A 20,923-nucleotide genomic window follows, 5' to 3' on the forward strand; every position below is an offset into this window, starting at 1 on the left:
TGTTACATAGGTATACATGTGCCATGTTGGTTTGCTGCACCCATCAACTTGTCATTTACATTAGTTATTTCTCCTAATGCTATCCCTCCTGCAGCCCCCCAGCCCCCAACAGGTCCCAGTGTGTGATGTTCCCCTCCCTGTGTCCATGTGTTCTCATTGTTCAACTCCCACTACAAAGAACTTTCTTATTTATTACACTAAAATAATAGCTAATATTTATTGAGCACTTACAGCGTACCAGGGATTTTGGTGGACATTATCGAGTACTTGTTAAAAGCAGCTTGGAGTCTAACTGAATCTGAAATTTGGCTGCAACACTTAGTACCTATTTCCTTATGTGTAAAACTGGAAGGATTATAGTCCCTTCGTTGGTAGGCATTATCGTGGGGGTTAAACGCTAACACCACACGTAAAGTACCTAAAAGAGGTACTTGGCTGGGCATGGTGGCTCACGCCTATAATCCCAGCACTTTGGGAGGCCAAGGCGGGTGGATCACCTGAGGTCAGGAGTTTGAGACCAGCTTGGTAAAACCCTATCTCTACTAAAAATATAAAAATTAGCTGGGCGCGGTGGCAGGCACCTGTAGTCCCAGCTACTCGGGAGGCTGAGGCAGGAGAATCACTTGAACCCGGGAGGTGGAGGTTGCAGTGAGCCGAGATCGCGCCACTGCACTCTGGCCTGGGCAACAGAGCAAGACTCCGTCTCAAAAGCAAACAAAGTATATATGGCTTATGTGAACAGTCAATAAATGCTGTTTACTATTATGCCTGAGCATTTCTATGAGGCAGGTTGTATTGTTCCCACCTTATATATAAGTAAGCCAAAGAACAGAGATACTGGGACATGTAATTGGTAATTGATAGAGCCAGGATTTTAATATATCTGCTCATATATTGTCTGATTTGACATTGTATGACTCATGGGTTTGGCCAGTATAGAAAGCTTTGTGCTGAGTGGTGAAGTTGTAATGTTTAACAACCAGATTGGAGTAAGAGAGAGCAGATATATACAGAGCTAGCTTCACAGCTACGTCATGCTCTGTTTTGTAATTGTTAATGATTTTGAACAAGAGGCCTCACTTATTTATTTATTTATTTATTTTTGAGACAGAATTTCACTCTTGTTGCCCAGGCTGGAGTGCAATGGCGCACAATCTCGGCTCACCGCAACCTCTGCCTCCCGGGTTCAACCGATTCTTCTGCCTCAGCCTCCCGAGTAGCTGGGATTACAGGCATGTGCCACCATGCCCAGCTAATTTTGTATTTTTAGTAGAGACAGGGGTTTCTCCATGTTGGCCAGGCTGGTCTCGAACTCCTGACCTCAGGTGATCCACCTGCCTCAGCCTCCCAAAGTGCTGGGATTATAGGTGTGAGCCACCCCGCCTGGTGAATTTTTTTTTATTTTTTAAATTAATTAATTATTTTTTTGAGATGGAGTTTTGCTCTTATTGTCCAGGCTGGAGTGCAATGGCACGATCTCGGCTCACTGCAACCTCCACCTCCTGGGTTCAAGCGATTCTCCTGCCTCAGCCTCCTGAATAGCTGGGATTACAGGCATGTGCCACCACACCCAGCTAATTTTGTATTTTTAGTAGAGACAGGGTTTCTCCATGTTGGTCAGGCTGGTCTTGAACTCCTGACCTCGGTCATCTGCCCGCCTTGGCCTCCCAAAGTGCTGGAATTACAGGCGTGAGCCACCGTGCCCGGCCTGGTCCCACTTATTTACTTATTTTATTTTATTTATTTTTTTGAGATAGGATCTCACTCTATTGCCCAGGCTGGAGTGCAGTGGCACAATCATGACTCACTGCAGCCTCAACTTCCCAGGCTCAGGTGATTCTTCTGCCTCAGCCTCCCAAGTAGCTGGGACCACAGGTGCACACTGCCACACCTGGCTCATTCTTTTTTTTTTTTTTTTTTTTTGAGACAGAGTCTCACTCTGTCACCCAGGCTGGAGTGCAGTGGCATGATCTCGGCTCACTGCAAGCTCCACCTCCCGGGTTCATGCCATTCTCTTGCCTCAGCCTCCCAAGTAGCTGGGACTACAGGCGCCCACCACCACATCCGGCTAATATTTTTTTGTATTTTTAGTAGCGATGGGGTTTCACCGTGTTAGCCAGAATGGTCTTATCTCCTGACCTCATGATCTGCCAGCCTCGGCCTCCCAAAGTGCTGGGATTACAGGCGTGAGCCACTGCGCCTGGCCCACACCTGACTAATTCTTTGATTTTCACCATGTTGTCCAGACTGGTCTTGAGCTCCTGGGCTCAAGCGATCCACCTGCCTTGCCCTCCCAAAGTGTTGAGATTACAGGCGTCAGCCACCACGTCTGGTCTTTTTTTTTTTTAGAGTGGAGATCTCACTATGTTGCCCAGGCTGGTCTCTTTTTTTTTTTTTTTTTTGAGACGGAGTCTCGCGCTGTGTCACCCAGGCTGGAGTGCAGTGGCGCGTTCTCGGCTCACTGCAAGCTCCACCTCCCAGGTTCAGGCCATTCTCCTGCCTCAGCCTCCGAGTAGCTGGGACTACAGGCGCCAACCCAGGCTGGTCTCTAACCTGAGCTCAAGCGATCCTCCCACCTCAGCCTCCTGAGTAGCTGGGACTGCAGGCACACATTACCACACCCAGCTCCACCTCTTTAGTTTGCAATGGGTACCACAAATTAGGTAGTCAGTCCTGTGTGCATATATGTTGCATGTGTATTATAACTTTCACTGATGTAAATGATGTGTAGCATACAGTTTACAAATACTAAAATATACAGGACTCTATTGTGAACTCCATATAGTCAGTTCTCACAGTATGTTTTATTGGATGTTGTGTAGCTTCCCTATGGTCCCAATTGATCAAGGAGCATAGTTCAGACATGAATGTTGGTTGATATTTTATGTTAGGAGTAAGAGGAAAGTGAAACAATCAAAAGAGATACGTCAGAACTTCACTAGTTTGTCAAGGCTACGAGCAACTTACTTGTTCAACTGGATTATAATTTGCCAATATTGGAGGAATATTTCCTCAAAGTTTTGATGCATTCACTTACACTTTTTTTTCTTTTTTTTTTCTTTTTTGAGATGGAGTCTCGCTTATTGCCCAGGCTGGAGTATAGTGGGGTGATCTTGGCTCAATGCAGCCTCTGCCTCCAGGGTTCAAGCGATTCTCCTGCCTTAGCCTCCTGAGTAGCTGCGATTACAGGAATGTACCACCACACCCGGCTAATTTTTTTTTTTTTTTTTTGAGATGGAGTCTCACTCTGTCACCCAGGCTGGAGTCCAGTGGCGTGATCTTGGCTCACTGCAACCTCCATCTCCCGGGTTCAAGCAATTCTCCTGCCTCAGCCTCCTGAGTGGCTGGGATTACAGGTACCCGCCACCAAACGAGGCTAATTTTTGTATTTTTAGTAGAGACGGGGTTTTGCCATGTTGGCCAGGCTGGTCTTGAACTCCTGACATCAAGTGATCCGCCCACCTCGGCCTCCCAAAGTGCTTCGATTACAGGCGTGAGCCACCGCACCCTCCAACACTTTCAAGTTTAACCAGTAATGTTAACGTTTTCTCCGCCACTGTCTTAAGTCTAGACGACTTAGCAGTTATTAAGCATTGCTGACTTGCGTGGTGTACTCTCCCACCATGGGCAGATTTCAAGCTGCCGAAGGATGTCACTGAATGGAAAGCTGATAAGAGCTTTCATAGAGTATTTCCACAGTGCAGATATGACAGACGTCAGAATGTCTGCACACAGCAGGCGCTCAATAAATGCTTGCAGCATGAATAAATTAATGAATCCTACTTCGTGAATGAAAGTGCACCTGGTAAGTCCTAAAGCAACACGTCTTCGAGTTCTTAGGATGCTAAGACAGGCTGATTCCAGTTAGTCTGGAAGTAGCTGTGGGGCGCAGCGCAGGCAGGAAAAGGGCTGGACCCCGAGTCACCGCCCGGCCCCAGCCCCTGCCCTGTCCCCGCCCCCGCCCCCGACCCATCCCCGCCCCCTCCTGCCCCACCACCGGTCTGGCCCCGCCCCTCATCCCCGCCCCACCCCTCACCGCCCTTCTCCCCGCCTCTGACCCCGCCCCGTCTCTGACCCCTCCCCAGCTCTGACTCGGCCCCGCCCGCCCCGGCTCTGATCAGGCTCCCCCCAATCCCCACCCCTCACCGCCCTTCTCCCCGCCTCTGGCTCGGCCCCGCTCCCTCTCGGCCTCCAGCCCACCCTTCTGTCCGGCACGCGCCGCCGGCACCTGTTTCCGGGCGCGCCTCCAGAGGCCGGCGCACAAGATGGCGGGCCTGGCGGCCTGAAGAGGGTGGCCGGGGCTCGGCCGTGGGCTCTAACGCGGGGCTGGGGGTCGGAGACAGACTTCACCCAGGTGACAGGTAGTAGGAGCGGCGCCGCTGGACCTCTTGGGGTGTAAGACCCGCTTGCTGCTGCCCCCAGACCTTGCCGCCACACCAGCCCTGTCCTGGGGCGGAACCGAAGGAAGGTCAGGCCCGGCTGCCCCGCCCCGTCCTTCCTCCTTCCCGGGCGGTCACTGTGCGTGGCTCACTTTTAGAGTTTACTACAGCCACGTGGAGCTTCCATGGCGGCCTCTCAGGTCCTGGGGGAGAAGATTAACATCCTGTCGGGAGAGACTGTCAAAGCTGGGGACAGGGAACCGCTGGGGAACGACTGTCCCGAGCAAGATAGGCTCCCCCAGCGCTCCTGGAGGCAGAAGTGCGCCTCCTACGTGTTGGCCCTGAGGCCCTGGAGCTTCAGTGCCTCACTCACACCGGTGGCCCTGGGCAGTGCCCTTGCCTACAGATCCCACGGTGTCCTGGATCCCAGGCTCTTGGTGGGTTGTGCCGTGGCTGTCCTGGCTGTGCACGGGGCCGGTAATTTGGTCAACACTTACTATGACTTTTCCAAGGGCATTGACCACAAAAAGAGTGATGACAGGACACTTGTGGACCGAATCTTGGAGCCCCAGGATGTCGTCCGGTTCGGAGTCTTCCTCTACACGCTGGGCTGCGTCTGTGCCGCTTGCCTCTACTGCCTATCCCCTCTGAAACTGGAACACTTGGCTCTCATCTACTTTGGAGGCCTGTCTGGCTCCTTTCTCTACACAGGAGGTAAGACTTGGCCTGTCCTGTTCGCTGCAGGTCTTAGTGGCGTCCACTGGAAACCGCTGCTTTGTAGAGGAGTTATAGGGATGTCAAAGGTGGCTTTCTAAATTAGGCCACTTTGAGTCTATAATTGTGGGTCATGAGAATTTTTTGAAACAGTGATTTGAGAAGATCCTGGTTTCACTTATGGACGTAGGGCATGACTCAAAATTTTATATGGACATTTATTTTTATTTTTGTTTATTTATTTATTTATTTTTTGAGATGGAGTCTCGCTCTGTTGCCCAGGCTGGAGAGCAGTGGCACGATCTCAGCCCACTGCAGCCTCCGCCTCCCATGTTCAAGCGATTCTCCTGCCTCAGCCTCCCGAGTAGCTGGGGCTACAGGTGCACGCCACCACGCCCGGCTAATTTTTGTATTTTTAGTAGAGACGGGGTTTCACCATGTTGGCCAAGATAGTCTCGATCTCCTGACCCTCGTGATCCACCCACCTCAGCCTCCCAAAGTGCTAGGATTACAGGCGTGAGCCACCGCGCCCGGTCAGGACATTTTTAAAAAAAATTTTTTTGAGACAGAGTCTCGCTCTGTTGCTCAGGCAAGAGTGCAGTGGCACCATCTCTGCTCACTGCAACCTCTGTCTCCCGGGTTCAAGCGATTCTCATGCCTCAGCCCCCAAGTAGCTGGGAAAATACAGGCATGTGCCACCACGCCTGGCTAATTTTTGTATTTTTAGTAGGGACAGGGTTTCACCGTGTTGACCGGGCTGGTCTCGAACTCCTGACTTTGTGACCTGCCTGCCTTGCCCTCCAAAAGTGCTGGGATTACAGGTGTGAGCCACCATGCCCGGCCTATATGGACATTTTTTGTGACTCTTTTTTTTTAATCACTCATACTTTTTTTTTTTTTTTTTTGAGACAGAGTCTCACTCTGTTGCCCAGGCTGGAGTGCAGTGGCGCGGTCTCAGCTCACTGCAAGCTCCGCCTCCTGGGTTCATGCCATTCTCCTGCCTCAGCCTCCTGAGTAGCTGGGACTACAGGCGCCCACCATCACGCCCAGCTAATTTTTTGTATTTTTAGTAGAGATGGGGTTTCACCATGTTAGCCAAGATGGTCTCGATCTCCTGACCTTGTGATCCGCCCACCTCGGCCTCCGAAAGTGCTGGGATTACCGGCGTGAGCCACTGCGCCTGGCCTCACTCATACTTTATAATGCCACAGTTTCAAATATTAGTAGAATTAAATTTGAAGAGTTCAAAATGATACACGTAATTACTTCTAGCTACTTTGCTAGGTGACTTCTTGCAAGAGGCTGATTAAGGTAGTGATGGGCAGGTGGGTAAGCCCTATATATTGAGCACCTATTATGTACCAGGCACTGTTCTGTGTGATCACAGCAGTCACAGATCCCTGCCCTCGTGAAACTTATATATTGTTGTGAGAAGAGACAGAAAGTAAAACTAGAAAATTATAGTTAGGGTGACCAACATCCTGGTTTGCTCAGGACTAAGGCAACAGGACTAAGTGGGATGTGCAACTTCTGGTACTAAAACCAGGAAAGTTCAAAAAAAGTAGAGCTATTACTATTTTAAGTAGTTTGATCAGGGTAGGCTTCATCAAAAAGGTAACATTTGGCTGTATCCCAGCAGCTCATGGCTGTATCCCAGCCCTTGGGGAGGCTGAAGTGAGAGGATCACTTGAGGCCAGGAGTTGAAGACCACCTTGGGCAACGTAGACCACTGTCTCTATAAAATATAAAATAAAAAATATTAGCTGGGCATGGTGGTGTTTGCCTATGGTCCCAGCTATTTTGGAGGCTGAGGTGGGAGTATCGCTTGGGCCCAGGAGGTCAAGGCTGCAGTGAGCCCTGATCACACCACTGCACTCCAGCCTGGGCGACAGAGTGAGACTGTGCCTCAGAAAGATAGTATTTGAGTTGAGTTAGATTGAAGGAGGTAAGAGGTGAGGGAGTTGGCCAAGCAGATATCTGAGAGAGGAGCGTTTCAGGAAAAGGAACAGCAAGTGCCATAGGCCTTAAGGCAGGAACATGTCCAAAGAGCTTATGGAGCAGCAAGGAGTCCAGTGTGTGAATGAAGGAGAGAGTAAAAGGAGGTAAAGTAAGAGAAGTACGTTTGGGGAGGGTAAGGAGGCACACGGATTGTATAGACCTTGTAGGCCACTGGTCTTGGCTCTGGAATGGAGGAGCCACTGCAGGACTTTGAGCAAGGGAGTGACGTGATACAATGTTTTCAAAGAATTGCTCTGGGTAAGGTATTGAGAATGGATCAAGGGGAGTGGGGCAAGTGTAGAGGCAGGAAGACCAAGTAGGAGGCTCTTGAGTAATCCAGGCAAGCGATGTTTGGTGGCTTGGATCTAGCGGGTGGTAGTGGAAGAGGTAAGTAGCCAGATTCTAAATATGCTTTGAAGGTCGGCAGGGTTTGTTGATGGATTGAATGTGAGGTAAAGAGAAACAGGAATTAAGCGTAACTCAAAGGTTTTTTTTTTTATGACACATTCCACATGTTATTTACATTTTAGGACTAACTTTGGGCTGGGCGCTGTGCCTCACACCTGTAATCTCAGCACTTTGGGAGGCCAAGGCAGGTGGATCACTTGAGATCAGGAGTTCCAGACCAGCCTGGCCAACATGGTGAAACCTCATTTCTACTAACAATACACGGAGGATTACTTGAGCCTGGTAGGCAGAGGTTGCAGTGAGCTGAGATCACGCCACTGCATTCCAGCCTGGGCAACAGAGCAAGACTCCATCTCAAAAAAAAAAAAAAAAAAAGACCAACTTTATTTTCAAAATTATATATCCATATACCTATCCCTTTTTTGTTGATGTCACTTGACCTTAAGTGCGTAGTTTGTTTAAAAAAAAAAGACTGTAAGCAAATATTTACCATGTCTGATACATGTAACACATATGAACAGCTTTTAACAGAAATTCATCAACTTCCCCCCAACATTTTTTATTATAATACAGGTATCAAAACAATCCTGAACATATTTTTCATACTACTAGTAGTCAGCACCCACACCACTTCAAAAATTAACACATTTGTGCTGGGTGTGGTAGCTTTCGCCTATAATCCCACCACTTGGGGAGGCCGAGGCAGGTGGATCACCTGAGCTCAGGAGTTCGAGACCAGCCTGGCCAACATGGTGAAACTCCACCTCTACTAAAAATACAAAAATAAGCTGGGCATGGTGGTACATGCCTGTAGTCCCAGCTACTTGGGAGGCTGAGGCAAGAGAATCACTTGAACCTGGGAGGTTGTGGTGAGCCAAGATCTCATCACTGCACTCCAACCTGGGCAACAGAGCGAGACTCCGTCTCAAAAAACAAAACAAAAAAACAAAAAACACATTTGTGACAGTGTTCATTGTACCTGCTACTTTTTTTTTTTTTTTTTTTTTAATTTTATTTATTGAGACAGAGTCTTGATCTGTTGCCCAGGCTGGGGTATGGTGGTGCGATCTTGGCTCACCACAACCTCCGCCTCCCAGGTTCAAGTGATTCTCCTGCCTCAGCCTCCTGAGTAGCTGGGATTACAGGTACCCACCCGGCTAATTTTTGTGTTTTTAGTAGAGACATGGTTTCGCCATGTTGGCCAGGCTGGTCTCTTAACTCCTCACCTCAAGTGATCCACCGTCCTTGGCCTCCCAAAGTGCTGGGATTACAGGCGTGAGCCACCATGCCTGGCAAATACCTGCTACTTTTTAAACAATTTCAACTGCAGCTCTCTTTCACTAAGTAAGATGGATAAAGCATGCCATTTCAGTTTTCTTTTTTCTCGAGATGGATTTTTGCTCTTGTTGCCCAGGCTGCAGTGCAATGGCACAATCTCGGCTCACTACCACCTCCACCTCCTGGGTTCAAGCAGTTCTCCTGCCTCAGCGTCCCAAGTAGCTGGAATCACAGGCATGGGCCACCACGCCCTACTAATTTTGTATTTTTAGTAGAGACAGGATTTTTCCATGTTGGTTAGGCTGGTCTTGAACTCCCAACCTCAGGTGATCCGTCCCACCTTGGCCTCCCAAAGTGCTGGCATTACAGGTGTGAGCCACCTCGCCCAGGCTCTGTTTTCTTTTTTTTTTTTTTTTTTTTGAGACAGAGTCTCGCTCTGTCGCCCAGGCTGGAGTGCAGTGGCCCCATCTCGGCTCACTACAAGCTCCGCCCCCCCAGGTTCCCGCCATTCTCCTGCCTCAGCCTCCCGAGTAGCTGGGACTACAGGCGTCCGCCACCTCACCCGGCTAGTTTTTGTATAGACGGGGTTTTTAGTAGAGACGGGGTTTCACCGTGTTAGCCAGGATGGTCTCGATCTCCTGACCTCGTGATCCGCCCATCTCGGCCTCCCAAAGTGCTGGGATTACAGGCTTGAGCCACCGCGCCCGGCCTCTGTTTTCTTTTTTCTTTCGTTTTTAGTTTGAGATGGGGGTCTTACTCTGTCACACAGGCTACAGTGCAGTGGTACGATCTCAGCTTACTGCAACTTCTGCCTCCCGGGATCAAGCAATTCTCCTGCCTCAGTCTCCTGAGTAGCTGGGACTACAGGTGCGTGCTACCACGCCTGGTTAATTTTTGTATTTTTTGTATGGACAGACTTTCACCATGTTGGCCAGTCTGGTCTTGAACTCCTGGCCTCAAGTGATCTGCTCGCCTGAGCCTCCCAGAGTGCTGGGATTATAGACATGAGCCACTGTGCCCAGCCCTGCTTTCTTTATTGAGATTTTTAGTCTTTAGAAACACACATGCTTCCACTGCCATCTGACACTTCTTACCACGCTTTCATCTTGTAAACCTGAATTCTATTTTGAGTACTCCACAAGTTTATGTTTAAATGACAGTACCTTAAGAAGAGAAAAAAATTGAGTTGCATTTTTCCTACTGTTACCTGAAAACATAATGGGTGTACATATATTAAATATATTCTTACAAATATCCAGGTCATGTTTACCAGCTGGAATTCTTTTGTTTAACATGTGGGTATTTTGCATTGTGATATTTAATCAAGACATTAACACAAGTAGAAGGTTGTTGATATAAGACAAGTTTGAGATCCACTAAAATTAATTGTTGTATGTCCTTCCAGTGGCTGTGGAAGCTTCATATTTTCTTTGGACATCATTAGACATCTTAGCTCTTGAAGTACAACTTTAATGCTATATGAATTTTGTCATTTTGCTAATACTGGTATGCTGCGGTCATCCACCATCCCACTGGAATTATTTATTCCATTCATATTAATTCTTGTTACAAATCTAACTGATTGGGGAGCTTCTGGGTATTTAGGTCCACTTTCTACTTTCAGGCTGTATATTCTTTTTTTTTTTTTTTTTTTTGAGACAGAGGCTCGCACTGTGGCCCATGTGGGAGCGCAATGGCGTGATCTCAGCTCACTGCAGCCTGCACTTCCTGGGTTCATGTGATTCTCCTGCCTCAGCTTTCCAAGTAGCTGGGATTACAGGTGCATATCACCACGCCCGGCTAATTTTTTGTATTTTTAGTAGAAATGGGGTTTTACTATGTTGGCCAGACTAGTCTTGAACTCTTGACCTCGTGATCTGCCCTCCTTGGCCTCCCAAAGTTCTGGGGTTGTAGGCGTGAACTGCCATGCCAGGCCTATATTCTCTTTTCATAATTTGTCCTTGGTGGCCCAATAATCATGCCTGTCCACCTTGTAAATGTCATATCTTCATCATCTTCAAGGCCCCAGTTAATCATACCATTGCCTTTCCACAGCTGCATAAGCATAACTCAAAGGTTTTGACCTGAGAACCGGAAGATACCATCTGGAGTGATGTCATTATGTGAGAAGGACAAGACTTGGGGTAGAACAAGTTTTGGGGGAAAAGCAAGAGATTGACTTCGTGGTTTTTTGTTTTGTTTTTTGTTTGTTTTGAGACAGAGTCTCACTCTGTCTCCCAGGCTGGAGTACAGTGGCGTGATCTTGGCTCACTGCAATCTCTGCCTCCCGGGTTCAGGTGATTCTCAGCCTCCCAAGTAGCTGGGATTACAGGCGTGCGCCACCATACCTGGCTAATTTTGTATTTTTAGTAGAGACAGGGTTTCACCATGTTGGCCAGACTGGTCTTGAACTCCTGACCTCAGGTGATCCACCCGCCTTGGCCTCCCAAAGTGCTGGGATTACAGGCGTGAGCCACTGTACCTGACCAACTTTGGACATCTTAATGTCTTAAATCTCCTAACAAATATGTCAAATGGGTAGTTCAAGTTCAGGGAAGCCTGGGCTAGAGATTACATATTTGGGAGTCATTAGTCTATAGATGAAGTTGTAGGACTGGGTGAAGTCATCAAGGGAGGGAGTGTTGGTAGAAAAGTCAGTCCTGGTCTGAGCCCTGGGACAATCCCACATTAGAGGTGGGAGAAGAAAAGGCACAGGTAAAGGGTATGTGAGCAAGCATCCAGAGGAGTAAGAGGAAAACCAAAAGGCTGTGGTGGCCTGGCAACCAATTGTAAAAAGTTCGGTGAAGAAATCAATGAGGTGCTGTAATAAAAAGTACAAGGTGGTGGTGAAGGGAAGAGGCTGTCTTTGTGAAACTGACATTTAAACTAGGGCTTGAAGACGGAAGGACAAGGAGCTGGCCATGGGGTGGAATTGGAGTCTGATTGCGATGCTGAGTCCTCCAGGGCTGAAGGACCACCAATTGCAAATGTGGTGGGTAGGAGAGAGTGTGACATTGGCTAGGATCTACTGAAAGGTCTGTGTGAGCCAGAGGGGGTATGAGACACAGTTGGCGAGTTAGGCAGGGTCTCTGTCATGGCGATCTTAACAAGTCCTACTCCTCAGCCTCCAGGGCTCAGCCCTTGGACCTCTTTTCTCTATCTCCGTGTACCCCCGTGGTGATTTTAGCTCATGGCTTCAGATGCCATCTGTTAAGCTAGTGACTCTTAAACTCCAGACTCATATCCAACTTCTTACTCAGCAACTTCTCCTGGAACTGTCTCACAGACATCTCAAGCTTAACATGTCTGAGACCAAATTCCTGATCTTCTCCCCAAGGAAACTTGCTTCACCGACAGCTTTTTCCCCATTTTGCTCAATGGCAGCTTCATCCTAGTTCTTTTTTTTTTTTTTTTTTTTTTTTTTTTTTTTGAGACGGAGTCTGGCTCTGTCGCCCGGGCTGGAGTGCAGTGGCCGGATCTCAGCTCACTGCAAGCTCCGCCCCCCGAGTTTACGCCATTCTCCTGCCTCAGCCTCCCGAGTAGCTGGGACTACAGGCGCCCGCCGCCTCGCCCGGCTAGTTTTTTGTATTTTTTAGTAGAGACGGGGTTTCACCGTGTTCGCCAGGATGGTCTCGATCTCCTGACCTCGTGATCCGCCCGTCTCGGCCTCCCAAAGTGCTGGGATTACAGGCTTGAGCCACCGCGCCTGGCCTTCATCCTAGTTCTTCAAGCCAAAAGCCATGGGCATTGTCCTTGACTCTACGTCTCACATCCAATTCATCAGCAAATTCTGTTGACTCTCCTTTCAAAATGATTATAGGATGTGACCACTTCTTACTGTCTCCAGCCACCACTGTGATCATCTGTCCCTGGATTTTTGCGGCAGGCTCCCAGCTGGTCTCTTTACCTCTGTTCTGGTCCTGTTCAGGCTGTTCCCACTCAGCCACCAGAGTAATTCTGTTATAAAATACAGGGCAGCCCTGTCAGTCCTGCTCAGAACTCTTCAGTGGCTCCCATCTCGCTCAGTGTAAAGGCCAGGGTCTTTACAGTGACCCCCCAGGGTCCTACATTCTTTGCCCACCCTTTGCCCTCCCCCCAGTTCTCTGACCCACCCTCCTCCTTTCTTCCTGCTTATCCTGGGCCAGCCACACTGCCCTCCTTTCTAGTCCAGGAGCATGCCTGACCCCTCCTGCCCCTCCCTCAGGTCCTTTGTAGATGCAGCTTCCTCTGTTTGAAATGCTTTTCCTGCTTCTAACAGTGTGGTTCACTTTCTCACTTCCTTCACCTATTTGCCCAAAGTCAGCTCTCAATGAGGCCTTGCTTTCTACCTTGCTTGAAATCACACACCTGCTCTGTGCCCCTACCTGATACTCCCCTGCTGCTCTTCTCTGTGGTTAGTTTTCTTCATAGCACATGTTACCTTCTAACGTGCCATATAAAGTACTTAATTCGTTAATTATCTTCCCCCTTAGACTGTGAGCTCCCTCCCTGCAGTCAGGGATTTCTGTGTCTGATCTTAGCTGAACCCTTAGCACCCAGAGCAGTGCGTGGCATGTAATATTACTTAGTAAATATTCATCCAATGAACAAATGGGGAGGCATTGAAATATATTGAGCAGAGTAGTGACATAATCTGGTTTAGGATATTTTTAAACATTGATTTTTATTGACATATAATTGACACACAGTGAAATACACAGATTTTTAGTGTTGCAGCTTGATGAATTTTGACAAACGTATCCAGTTGCATAACCCACACCCCCATCATCATCCAGAACACTTCCATGACCCCCGAAAGCTTCCTAGTGCTTCTTGCCTGTCAATCCCACACTCCCTGCCCCCATCCAGAGGCAGGGAAAGAACCACTGTTCTGATTTCTCTCACATAGATTAGGTTTCCCTGGTCATACAAATGGAACCCATTCAGTATGAACTATCTATGTATGTATGTGTATTTATTTCAGTCTGAGCTCTCGTCTGGCTTCTTTTGCTCAGCGTGATGTTTTTGAGATTCATTGCGTTGTTGTGTGTATCAGTAGTCCCTTTTTTTGCTGAGTAGCGTTCCATTGTAACATACCACAACTTCTTTATCCATTCTCCTGTTCAGGGACAGTTGGATTGCTTCCATATTTTGGCTATTATGACTGAACATTCATGTTCAAGTCTTTTTGTGGATATTTGTTTTCATTTTTCTTGGGTAAATGCCCAGGAGTGGAATTGCTGGGTCACAGGGCAGATGATGTTTAATTTTATGAGAAACTGCCAAACTGTTTTCTGAAGTGGTTGTACTTCTTTACACTCCCACCAGCAAGAGTTCCAGTTGCTCTGCATCTTGCCAACTTTTTGATTTATGTCTTAACAGATTCATTCTGGCTGCCATGTGGAGAACTGGCCCAGTATTTCACTATGTAAGCTCATTCAGAAAATGGGGTTGGGAGAGGAGGAATGCCTAAAAGGAAATTCCCAGATGGGCCACGTCTCTGAATCAGGTAGAGCACATGAGCCTTGGGCCATGTATCAAATGCTAGGAAACGGCTTTCTCCCCAAGGGCTCTACTGTTCTCTTGTGTCAGATAACCAGATCTTTTTCCTCCCCAGAGTGGGTTGCTCTTGGTTTTGGGTTGGGGACAGAGACCTCTGCTCAACCTTGCTTACATCATCCTTTTTTTTTTTTTAAGACAGAGTTTAGCTCTTGTTGACCAGGCTGGAGTGCAATGGTGTGATCTCTGCTCACCGCAACCTTTGCCTCCTGGGTTCAAGCGATTCTACTGCCTCAGCCTCCCGTGTAGCTGGGATTACAGGCATGCACCACCATGCCCAGCTAATTTTTTTTGGATTTTGAGTAGAGATGGGGTTTCTCCATGTTGGTCAGGCTGGTCTTGACCTCCCGACCTCAGGTGATCTGAGGTGATCTGCCCGCCGTGGCCTCCCAAAGTGCTGGAATTACAAGCGTGAGCCACTATGCCCGGCCTTTTTTTTTCTTGAGGTGGAGTGTTGCTCTTGTTGCCCAGGCTGGAGTGCAATGGCGTGATCTCAGCTCACCGCAAACTCTGCCTCCAGGGTTCAAGCGATTCTTCTGCCTCAGCCTCCCGGGTAACTGGGATTACAGGCATGCGTCACCACACCCGGCTAATTTTTTGTATTTTTAGTGGAGATAGGGTTTCTCCATGTTGGTCAGGCTGGTCTTGAATTCCCGATCTCAGGTGGTCCACCTGCCTCGGCCTTCCAAAGTGCTGGGATTACAGGCGTGAGCTGCCATGCCTGACCGCTTACCTTGGTTTTTGCCAAGTGATCTGAGGAGGTGTTCTTGGAGAATCCAGCCAAAGGTCAAGGCTGCAGTGCTGTTGCATTTTCTTTCATAGCCAGACCCGTGGAGTCTCTTGGGGAGCTGAGGAAACAAGCACAACAAGAGTGGGCAGCTATAGAGGAACTGGCTAGGTCTGTGCTAGGAGTATTCCTGCCCAGCGTCTTCTTTGGGCGGGTGTAGTCCCCTAAATGTGTGAGATATTGCAAGAGACATCAATTTACTAATTCTGAACTGGAGCTCGTTCTGTGCTTGAGGGAACTTCCTCCTGGAGGGCATGTCCTCATACGACCAAATTATTTGTGAAAACATGGCTTGGTATAAAAATCATCCAAATAGAAGGAAAAAAAAAATTGTCTTGAGGGTGCAGAATTAACTTGCCAAGTGTTGGAGAGTGTCAGTGGCCATGCCTTAGTGCCCTTCCCTGGAGACACTTTGTTCTAAAGAACTAAGGGTGTGTATTTAGCACCAAGCAACCCCAGCCGCTGATGTGAAGGTGAACTTGGGCTGGATCTTGTTCCTTAGCTCCCATGGCTTTTGAGCCTCGAAGACCATTGTTATCTGTCATTTTATTTTATTTTGACTCCTGTGGGTAGTGGGAACATCTGTCATTTTAGACTGGTTAAAATGCCTAACCAGAGGTTTATTTTCTGATCCTGAGTCCACATCTCGTAACTTGCTTGGAACTGGAGTTTTATAAGCTTCTGTAGCAATCGGTGTGTGGGTCACCTACCTCAGCTTCACCCATTCCATGCTGCTTTACCTGTTTCAGTCTGAGTGGGAGGTTTTTTCCTCACCTTGGTCCCGAATTCCAGGTGCTTGTTACTGTTGCTCTGTGTTCAGTTTAGCCCTTGTGCCAAGTATTGGGGAGTGAGCTGTGACCAAGCCAGACACATGTCCTGCCCTCATGGAACTTACAGTTTAGTGAGAAAGGTGGAGATTAATTAGAAGCATGATGAAGTTTTTGAATATGGCAGGCACATTACCATGGGAGCATATTGCAAGGGGATCAAATGTGGCTTAGGGGTGAGGGGAGGTGGTCCTGGGGAATGGTCTTTAAAGTCTTAAAGGGCGAGTGGAGTTAGCCAGACCAAGGAGGGGTGTCTGAAGGCTCTGATGGATTGGAAGAAGTCTGTGTGAAGAGGGGAGGAGAGCTCAAGGTGACGAAGGAGAGGTAGGGCGGGGCCACAGGTGAGCCAGGTTAAAGATCTGGAACTTTTATCCCCAGGATGAGTGGTTGATAAGGGTTTAAGTGTATGTTGGGTGAGGGAGTGGTCAGATTCCTTTTTTATCTATTTGTTTATTTACTTATTTTTTTTGAGACAGAGTCTCGCTCTGTCTGCCAGGGTGGAGTGCAGTAACATGATCTTGGTTAACTGCAACTTCTGCCTCCCAGGCTCAAGCATTTCCCCTGCCTCAGCCTCCCGAGTAGCTGGGATTACAGGTGTGTGCCACCATGCTTGGCTAATTTTTGTATTTTTAGTAGAGATGGGGTTTTACCATGTTGGCCAGGCTGATCTCAAAGTCCTGACCTCAGGTGATCCGCCCGCCTTAGCCTCACAAAATGCTGGGATTACAGGTGTGAGCCACTGCGCCCGGCCAGATTGCTATTTTTAAAGGTTCACTCCAACTCCTTTTTAGAGATTAGATTAGGGATGGAGAGGGGGAGGGGTTATGAGATTGGAAGCTGGTAGACCAATTTGGAGGATGTTGCAGTATCCCAGGCATAAGATGACCATGAGGTAGATTTGGGAATGGGGTAAGGGGGATGGAGTGTGGCCCCGGGGATGGAGAGAATGGGTAGTTTTGAAGGAAGTGGGTTAGACAGTCTTTGAAGTAGATGAGCAGGACAGAAGCAGGAGGTAGGGGTGGTTTAGTTTCAACCTCATGGGAAACAGAGGAGGGAAGCAGCATTATGACTCTCCTGTCCTCACTGTTTTACTTGTTGCAGGGGTGCCCATTTAGGGACCCTGAAATTTCACTGAGATTCACTGGGGGTTTTTAAAACCAGAAGATGCCTTGAGATTGTAGGGGAAGGAGGTGGAAAAGTAGAAGGCTGGGGTGGCTGTTCTGTGAGGGATTGATCTCACGGTGTCTTGCAGGGGTTGGTGAAGGGTGAAAGACAGCAAAGAACTGTATTTTGAGACCTTTGGATCCTTCCTGGGCTCTCCCATTGAACTAAGAGTGTAGTGGGTGCCCAGTGTGCTATGTTGCAGAGCTCTGTTGTGGGACAGTAGGAAGGGAAACTTGGGTATGAACCTGACAAGAGGGACTTGAGGCCTCACTGGGCATTCTCTCTGCACCTGTGTCATTGGAGAAGAAATCAGAATTTCCTCTGTAGGGTTAAGGGACGAAATGAGTGCCTACCTGTACAGTCTAAGGATTTACCATTTTCAGCCAGAAGTGGCCTGCCTCTTCACTGGTGAACAGTCCCTAAATTTCAAGCCTTGGTCTCACACCAACTCTCTGGATTTTCTGGCCGCAGGAATTGGATTCAAATACGTGGCTCTGGGAGACCTCATCATCCTCATCACTTTTGGCCCGCTGGCTGTGATGTTCGCCTACGCCATCCAGGTGGGGTCCCTGGCCATCTTCCCACTGGTCTATGCCATCCCCCTTGCCCTTAGCACCGAGGCCATTCTCCATTCCAACAACACCAGGGACATGGAGTCCGACCGGGAGGCTGGCATCGTCACCCTGGCCATCCTCATCGGCCCCACGTTCTCCTATATTCTCTACAACACGCTGCTCTTCCTGCCCTACCTGGTCTTCAGCATCCTGGCCACACACTGCACCATCAGCCTGGCGCTCCCCCTGCTCACCATTCCCATGGCCTTCTCCCTTGAGAGACAGTTCCGAAGCCAGGCCTTCAACAAACTGCCCCAGAGGACTGCCAAGCTCAACCTCCTGCTGGGACTTTTCTACGTCTTTGGCATCATTCTGGCACCAGCAGGCAGTCTTCCCAAACTTTAAGGGGACAAGTAGCTCCCCCCACGACATGTCTCCTTTTCTTAGAATATATTAAAGTCAGAGTGTCTGAGGAAGGAACGTGATTTGGCAGTCAGGGTACTAAGCATGGGTGGGAACTCCTGCCTTTTAAAAATTGTTTTTGTGTTCTTAAAGTTAATATGTTGTTTTTCTCTCTCTCTTTTTTTTTTTTCTTCATTTTATGGGGAATTTAAAAACCATTCTTGTATCAGAAGGTGAATTGGGCGCACGATCCTTGTTTTATTAATAATTTCCACTAGAGGGTGTTCTCAGGTCACTTTGCAGTGAAGTGGACTTAGTTCCTCCTTGTTCCGTACAAAATGTCCCCAGACTTTGTAAAGGAGCTGCCCAGTTTGGCCTCCTCTCCCAAAAAGACGCTAACTGGGCAGAGTGTCGTCCTGCTTTCTTGATCTTGTAGGATGTGCTATGATTGGTGTCAGGCCTCACTAACACAGGGGCTACCTGTCTCTTACTCTCAGCACCTGTGTCCTGAGTTATGCTGCCTGAGAGATAGAGTCCCTCATTAACAGCCTGTGTGACTGTCAGCTTTTGCCTAAATTGTGATTCAGATGCTTTTGTTCCTCTCTCCTTTCACTTATTGCCACAGTTGAGGAAAAGTGTCAGATTACCCTGCAGCAAGACATGCCAAGGACTGGGAGGGGAAAAAAAACCACCCTGGAGGCAACTGAGAAAATCACTGCCTTTGGATTGAAATCAGTAGGGTGGCTGTTTTCCCTTTGTTGAATCTACTAGAGTGATGGGAAGGACTCCCAGCCCTTTCAGTAACTCTCAGGAGCCCTGAAACGGTAGAGGCACTGCCATTCTTGTGGGATACTCAAAGCCCACAGGGCTTTTCCCTCCCGATTGCATCTTCTGATGCTCCCCATGCCCACCCTCCACCTCTCCACCTCTATGGTGTTGCCATTTGTGTGTTTCCCATCTGTGGAGCCAGACTATTTGAGCAACAGCTTAGCAGCGAGTCAGGGACAGCTGCCACTTTCCACAGAGCCACAGGATGGGCAGAGCAGGGACCCAGTGAATGAATAGCCAGTGGACAAACAGTCTTGAGCTCTGTTCAGCCAGAGTGATCAGCCCCGCCAGTGAAGGGGCTGTGTCTTCATTCTTGAAGACAGATGTGCAGTATTGACCCTGCCTCTCCCCGGGGCTTTATGGATAGTTGAGGGCTTCAGTGAGGTCACACTCAGAATGGGGCAATTCCAGCATTTATCCTGACTGCGTTTCATTGCATTGTCTGTGAAGTGTAATTTCTGGGCCAGAATTGCTCAGTTGCATTTGATCCAGGACTAAAATAGATTGGAAACGGTCATCATTGTTTTCTGTTGTGATTTTAGCCATTCTAGTAGGTATTTAAGGTCATGGCCTGCAGAAAATGATGTAAGAACTAGTTCTTAATCTTTCAGATCAAGCTAATTATGATATGGAACCTTGAGTTCAAATTGATTGGTTTACTTGGAAAAAAAAAAAACATGTTTGAAAATTGCAAAAGTTCCTCTAAAGTTAAATCAAAGGTGGTTTGTCTAGCAGAGAGCCAGAATCTTCTAATAGTGGGCAGAGCCCAGAGACAAGGGGAAGAAAGACGACCTTCTCCCCTGTCCTTCCCAGCACCGTTTTTGTTTCACACCAGGCTTGTGGCATTTTGGTGCTCACAGGGGTTCTGCCTTCTGACCTCTCTTTGGAGTAGGCCATTCTCATGCAGGGCTCACCCTGAGGCTGGAGGACCAAGGACTCCCTGTGTCCACCTACCACATATGCCTTGGTGGTCACTCCTGTCGGGGCTGTCAGTTCTGCACTGTGCCCTGGTGCGGATTTTAATGCATATTTTTATACATAAATGTTCCCAAAGGCCAAATTTGGTGCCAGGTTTTATATGCAGGTCACCATAATTTGTATTATGTCCCTTGAGTCAATGAAGGTTTTCTTTAGACTTCTTAATTAAAAAAGAAAGAAAATGTTCACCAGTGGTCTGGCTTCTGGTTTTTGCTTTCCTCATACTTACTGTGTGATTGTGAACTCTGATTTGTAAATCTGAGGGAGACCAAGGCAGTGACATTGGACATTCAGGCTGTGCGGAGGGGCACCTGGTCTTTGGTGATGGGTTTGGGTAGGGTTTGACCAGATTCGATGGGCCTTTAGAAAAGGCAGCAGGGACTGGGCATGGTGGCTCACGCCTGTAATCACAGCAATTTGTGAGGCCAAGGTGAGAGGATTGCTTGAGCCCAGGAGTTTGAGACCAGCCTAAGTAACATAGTAAGACCCCATCTCTACAAAAAAATTTTAAAAAGTTAGCTGGGCATGGTGGTGCATGCCTGTAGTCTCAGCTACTCAGGAGGTTGAAGTGGAAGGATCACTTGAGCCTGGCAGGTTGAGGCTGCAGTGAGCTATGATCATGCCACTGCACACCTGCCTGGGCGATAGAGCGAGACCCTGTCTCAAACAAACAAACAAAAAAAGCATTGAGGGCAACATGTAGCTACAGTGGATTTGCCAAGAGCCAGTCAGTCAGGCCAGATTAACCTCGTTTCATTTTTCTTTTTCTTGATAGGGTCACTGTGCTGATAGATGGAGAACGTGAGGTAGATTGAGTACATGTGGGTTTCAGCTAGGCATTGGACAATATATCCTATGAACAAGGCAGAGATATGTGGGATGGATAACAGTGGAGTTAGATAAATTCCTGGGAGACTGAACAGGCCGTGGGAGTAAGCTAACTGATCAGCACGTCAGTGTCAGCTGGGAAGGAGCCCTTAGCAGTTGGAGCCCTGCCCTCTGCCCTTTGCTCAGCTGGATTCAACACCTGTTATTAATGACTCGGATGAGGCAGCCAAAATGAAAGGT

The 20,923-nt window shown here is 48.2% G+C and overlaps 1 protein-coding gene across 1 annotated transcript; it reads left to right on the forward strand.

Moving 5' to 3' along the window:
• The first annotated feature begins 4,155 nt into the window (after positions 1-4,155).
• Positions 4,156-20,049, forward strand: UBIAD1 (UbiA prenyltransferase domain containing 1). The gene is made up of 2 exons (XM_003891108.5): positions 4,156-5,093; positions 17,565-20,049. Exons 1-2 carry the CDS (start codon positions 4,565-4,567, stop codon positions 18,050-18,052), a joined length of 1,017 nt encoding a protein of 338 aa, XP_003891157.1. The 5' UTR covers positions 4,156-4,564; the 3' UTR covers positions 18,053-20,049.
• Positions 20,050-20,923: the final 874 nt, after the last annotated feature.

The sequence above is a fragment of the Papio anubis genome, chromosome 1 (genome assembly GCF_008728515.1).
Source record: "Papio anubis isolate 15944 chromosome 1, Panubis1.0, whole genome shotgun sequence".
Taxonomy (NCBI): domain Eukaryota; kingdom Metazoa; phylum Chordata; class Mammalia; order Primates; family Cercopithecidae; genus Papio; species Papio anubis.

What these genes read in the sequence shown, in the direction of transcription:
- UBIAD1 (XM_003891108.5), top strand. Translation starts at nt 4,565, where the DNA reads ATGGCGGCCTCTCAGGTCCTGGGGGAGAAGATTAACATCCTGTCGGGA. An exon ending in CTCCTTTCTCTACACAGGAG is followed by an intron (nt 5,094 to 17,564) that starts GTAAGACTTGGC and finishes TTCTGGCCGCAG; the next exon opens with GAATTGGATTCAAATACGTG.